At 65.3% G+C, this 5584-nt stretch overlaps 1 protein-coding gene across 1 annotated transcript; it reads left to right on the top strand.

The window, feature by feature from the left end:
* Window positions 1-3441: 3441 nt before the first annotated feature.
* On the top strand, window positions 3442-4335 carry MNEG_10122 (hypothetical protein; the record flags this gene model as incomplete). The annotated part of the gene is made up of 1 exon (XM_014041408.1): window positions 3442-4335. A coding segment is annotated over one exon (894 nt), but the record flags the coding sequence as incomplete, so codon positions are not given.
* Window positions 4336-5584: the final 1249 nt, after the last annotated feature.

Below are 5584 nucleotides of genomic sequence, written 5' to 3'. Positions count from 1 at the left end.
GCGCCCGCGCCTGCGCACGGCCACGTTCGCCTTGAAGCCCCACGCGGCGCCTGTGCGGCGTGCAGCGGGGCGGGGTCGGGGGCGCGTGCGCCGCGCTCCCACGCGGCCCCCTCCCTCGCACCCGCCACTCACCCGCACCCGGCCGCGCCTCAACAAACGCAACCCCCGCAGCTACGACGAGTTTGGGCGCCTCAAGCGCCGCACCGACGCCGACCGCGCGGCCCGAGAGGCCGCGGCCCTCGCGCGCCTGCACGGCGGCGGCAGCCACGCCCCCAGCTCGGCCGAGCCGGGCGGCTACGGCGGCGGCGGCGGCGGGTACGGCAGTGGCGGCGGCGGCCGGGACTACGACGGGCGCGGCGGCGGCGGCGGCGGCCGGGATTACGAGTCGGGCGGCGGCGGCGGCCGCGGCGGTTATGAGCGGGAGCGCGAGAGGGACTATGACCGGCCGCGGGGCGGCGGTGGCGGCGGCGGCGACAGGCGGGGCGACGAGCGCGGGCGCGACTATGGCGGCGGCCGCGACTACCGGCGCTGAGCGGGCCAGCGTCTGGTGGCTTTCTGGCGCCACAGCCCGCGGTTGGGCGCAACGTGGGGGCCCTGCTTGGGGCACATGCGGCCAAAAGGCGGCGGGGCCGAGGGCGAGGGGCGGCAGGGTGGGGCTGCGCCAGGGAATGGGGTTTTCACTTCGCAACGCGGCAGTGGGTCTGGGCGTAGGAATGCCGCACTCGTGGCCTGACACTCGCGTTAGCTGCTGTTTTTCGGAGCACCAGGGCTGCCAGTCTTGGTGCGAGAGCAGGCCACGCGGCTGGGCCATTAATATGTTTGAGCTACTGGTTGTTCTTTTCAGGGGCGACGCTGAAGCAGGCCAAATCTCCCACTCGCCCGCTCTGCCGGTGCTTGGCGTGTGCGTGCGTGGTTGCTGCATGCGTGCGGGCTGAGAGTGCAGCTGCCAGCGTGGCGGCCGCGCACGGGCTCTTGTAATAGCATAGACGGTTGCTGCGGCCTTTCGGCCGTACTGTGGGTGTGGGTCGGGCAAGGGGTTGGCATGTCGGGGGGGGGGGACAGACCATCGCGGATGGAGCACAGACAATTCAACGTTCGGCGGGTGTGTGTATGTGGGGGGGGGGCATGCTACGGTGGTGTGCGGCAGCGGCAGCAGTGACATGGGCTCCTGCACCAGAACCGGGACCAGGGGCCAATCAACAACACGAGTCGTGTTGCACACAGGGCTGTGGCTGTGACCAACCCACGCACTCAGGTTGCAACGCAGCAAAGCGGCGTGCCGTCGGCCAGACCGTGCGCATCGCAGCGCGCAGCGTGCGGCCAGGTGCGGCGTCACCAGCTCCATGACACGCGGGGCTGGGACCCAAGGGTCATGGTGAAAGAGAAGGATATGCAGGTCAGTGGATGTGCAACCGAAGGCATCCATTCCACAGGCTCGTGTTGTGCTGATGGCAACATGTGTGGTAACCAAATGCTGGATGTGGATGGAGAGGTGGTTCTTGAAGTTTTTGCCGTGTCAGATCGCGTTTTTGGGGACCACCACATTCTGTAGCACTAATGCTGTTGACGGAGTGCCGCGCGGTTCCGCTTGAGGCGGGGCTTGTTGAGGCGTTGGAGGCTAGAGGACGGCCGCTCACATGGCAAGCATGTGCATGAGAACGCTTGCATGCATGCGTACACACACGCATGCACATGCAAGCACTCACGAGCACACCAGCACACACACACAAACACACACACACACACACACGCATCTCCCCCCCCCCCACACACACACAAATTTGTTTGCGCCGCCTGGATAAGACGAGCACCGACCTCGCCAGCCATACAGTATCGCGTGTGCCCCTACATGATCCCGAAAGCTGGTATTTTCCCAGTGTAAGAAGAAGGGGACAGGGAGGGGGCTGGAGGGTGCGCTGCTGGGGTGGGGGCACCCTGCAATGCCGTTGACTGCGCGCACCCGAGGCCGGCGTCGCCCACGCGCACAGCGCAGAAATGAAGGGTAAGCCAACACATGTCTGCATGCGCATTCTGAGACGACCTCAATTCTGATCCCAGCTAACAGCGTGTCATCAGTGTGCAGGTGCTGAATGCAGTCAACGGCTGGGAAGTCGGGCTTTGGGGGGCGGCGAGGGCCACAGCATGACAGCGGCGAAAAGCGGCCCCGCTCGTTACGGCGCGCCTTTGCAGCCACGGTGCTCCATGAAAAATTGCATGTTCTGTATCCCACGACGACACCGTTGCGCACTGTGCCCGTTCACCCCGCTTTGTGCATTGGGTGACCTGGTGTGTAGCATCCTCGTCATTGCTGGGCACGCTGATGCGCATCGGCCCGACGCCTCGGCACAATGCTGCTTTAAACAATGGAATGGTCTTCAAGGCGCACACACGTAGCCTGACGATTGCAGCAACTTGCCTGGCAAGATTGCCGCGACAAGGTCGCTTGTAGCAGCTCAATTCGTTGATAACAGCATATCAGGGCCATAATATAGCACCAACTCCAGCCTGCAGCCGTGTGTCGCACCCGGCGCCCAAGCAGCAGGACCACCATCAGCACGAGCAGCGGAGGCGGGAGCAGCGTCGCAAAGCCATGGCGCTTGCAGCCGCCAGTGGCGAGGCTGTCAGTGATCCGAGCTTGCAGACGCCCTGGGGCGCCTTGACTCAAGCGGTGAGCGAATGGACTAAGTAGGCCGTTGCGGCCCCCACCCTTTGCATCAGCTGAGCTCACCCATCCCTCCGGCCGCCCCACCTTGGCCCTTGCCGTCTGCCCCATAACCATCTCCGCCTCAACCTCCGCCTTCACACGCATGCACGCGCGCACACACACACACACACACACACACACACACACACGAACATATAGTGCACAGCCCCGCCCGCCCCACAACCACCTCCGCTCCCCTCGGAACACCACACGGACCGTCACCCTCAGGTGCGCGAGACGTGGCTGCAGCTTCGCTACTTTCTGTCCACCAACTTCTGCCGGGGGGAGGACATGCCCCTAGTCGAGGCCACTGAATTCTTCTTCGACTGCCTCCCGCACAGCGACAAGGTGCGGGGGAGGGGCCCTCCGACCGCGCCTGCATGCGCAGACGCAGAAACGGCCGCACCAGCGGGAGCACCAGCAACAATGCCGGCAAGCAGGGGCGGCGGCAGCCGCGGCAAGTGCGCGAGCGGCCAGTGACGGTGGCAGCAGCAGCCGGTCTCGGGCGCCGAGCGCTGCAGGCTGCACAGCGCCCGGACGGGCAGAGGCGTCGGGGGCGCGTGCACATCCCGTCGCAAGCGTCTCGGCAATCTCAAGGGCATCAACGGCCCCTTCCCTGAACGCCTCCTCAGCGCCCCTCCTCTCCCCTGCTGTCCCCCCTGTCCCTTGCACACCCTTGCTGACCTCTCCCGTCGCCCCTCGGCCCTCGTGGCCCCCACAAACATCACGCAACCCAGCTCTCAACGGTGCAGCGCCTGGCCATCATGCGGGACCTCCGCTCGTCGGTCCACGACGCCGTGGGGGAGCTGTACGCGCGGGAGCAGGAGCAGCGCCGCCGCCGCTCCTCGCGCTGGGCGCTGCGCGACGCGGAGGGCGAGACGGCTGCGCGGACGGCGTCGCTCGCGATGAGCGTGTACTCTGCACAGTGGGAGTTTATGCACCACCAGGCCGGCGCGCTCGAGCACCCGTTCCAGCTGCGCGCGGGCCCGGAGTGGGCGGCGTGGCGCGAGCAGGAGCGGGAGCGCGCGGCGCGCGCCGCGCGGCGCGACGAGGCGCACGCGAAGCTCGCCCGGGCGGCGGGCGGCGGCGCGGGCGCGGGCGTGCTGACGCCCTTGCTGGCGGCCGGGGCCGACCCACAGGCGGGCGACGGCGCGGGCGATGGCACGGGCAACGGCGCAGACGGCGAAGCGGCTGTCGAAGGCCTCGTCAGCACCGCAAACGCACACACCACCAATGGCCACAGCGCTGCGGACCTGTCCGAACTCGTGGTGGCGCCGGCGGCAGCGGCGCCTGGCAGCGCAGCTGAAGGGTTAGATGAGATTGAGTATGATGTTGAGGCGCCACCAGCGGCCGCATGCACGCAGCAGCTGCAGCAGCAGCAGCAGCAGCAGCAGCAGCAGCAGCAGCAGCAGCAGCAGCAGCAGCAGCAGCAACAACATCAGCAGCATCCCTCAGCCCCACCCGCCAGCCCCAACGCTCCCAGCAACGGCGGCGCGTGGGGACCTGCGGTAGCAAAGTCAGCGGCCAACGGCCACAGCGCCTCGGCGGACGAGGCCGCCGTTGCGGATCAAGGTGCAGACGCCAGGCTTGAGGGGCAGGTTGTGGCGGCGCCGCACCCCACGGCTGCGTAAGGTGGCTGCAGGGCTTGCCTGCCGCTGCACCGCGGTCGGGGAACGTGTGGTTTGGCAACCGATCAATTGCAGGCCTTCCTTGAGCGGCGGCTGCCGGAAGTTGGTGCGCCCAGGCGAGCAGCCCCGCGAGTAGTGCAAGTTGCTGGCACAAACGGCAATCAGCTAGTCCTGATGCAAACCCAAATGACTGCTCCTATCTTATTTGTGATGGTGCCAGCGTAGATCTAGCCTTACTTTCTTTACTTCACCCTCCCATGACAACGCTCTGCTATTGCGGCGCGCCATCTGGGGGTTCAATGCATGCCTGTAGTGCTAGGCTTCCACACAGTTTCCCTTTTCCCTTAAGCTGGGCCCTGCGCTGCCTGTTGTTCTGTGTTGATTAGTCAAGTTGGGACCAACTTTTGGAGCTCGGTCATTCGTCAACCCCACGGGCATGCCCGCAGCTCGAGCTGCGGTGGTGAAAGCACAAGACGATGACGCGCCCCGCCATGCCGTGTTGTCGCCGTGTGTGCTTGGCATGAGGTCCAGTGTAATGGTGGGTGTGGTCCTTAACACGATGGCAGTAGAGATGTGGCTTGATGGTGTGTACTGCAGGGGGGGGGGGCTGCATGCTTCATCAAATCTAGTGCGTGCGCACAGGCCAATCCGGAAAGTCCGACCTAGAAAGGACATTCAGTGCACATGCTCAAGCCCACCTGCAGGACCTGAATGTCGTAGACCACATTTGAGATAAACTTTGTATCGGAGTGGCCCAAAATCGCCATGGACCCTGCGCCGCTGGTGCCGGTCTGTTTGCTGCCACGTCACGGCAGTGCAGTCCTGGGACATCGCACACTACCGTACAGTACCTCGTTGTGAGGGCCGCCCATGGCAGCGATCGAATATAGCTTGTGGTATGCAGATAACGAGCGATGTGTTTGTAGTCTCCTCGTGTATTTTCGGGGCACCTCGCACCTCGCACCTCGCACCTGATCTACGATATGGCGCGCCATCAATGATGGCAGCTCACCGATGGCTCCCTTATGCGCACCACTGGCTCTTTTTAGCTTCGTATCGGCTGCCTCGATCTCAGTCATCTGGGCAATCCGCCTTGCAACCCGCGCGCGCCCCTCTGGCCAGCGTAGGCGCCCGGCTGTTGAATCGAAGGCCCAGGTGAGCATACAGAGTCAGCACCACGATCAGCGGGCCCGCTTACAACGCTCAACCCGGACAGCGCAGTGCGCTGTTGGCTGTTGTGCCGCACCCGCTT

This window comes from Monoraphidium neglectum (genome assembly GCF_000611645.1).
Source record: "Monoraphidium neglectum strain SAG 48.87 unplaced genomic scaffold scaffold02187, whole genome shotgun sequence".
Classification (NCBI taxonomy): Eukaryota; Viridiplantae; Chlorophyta; class Chlorophyceae; order Sphaeropleales; family Selenastraceae; genus Monoraphidium; species Monoraphidium neglectum.
The sequence above is the reverse complement of the archived record's forward strand: the minus strand, read 5'-3'. Positions and strand labels throughout refer to the sequence as shown.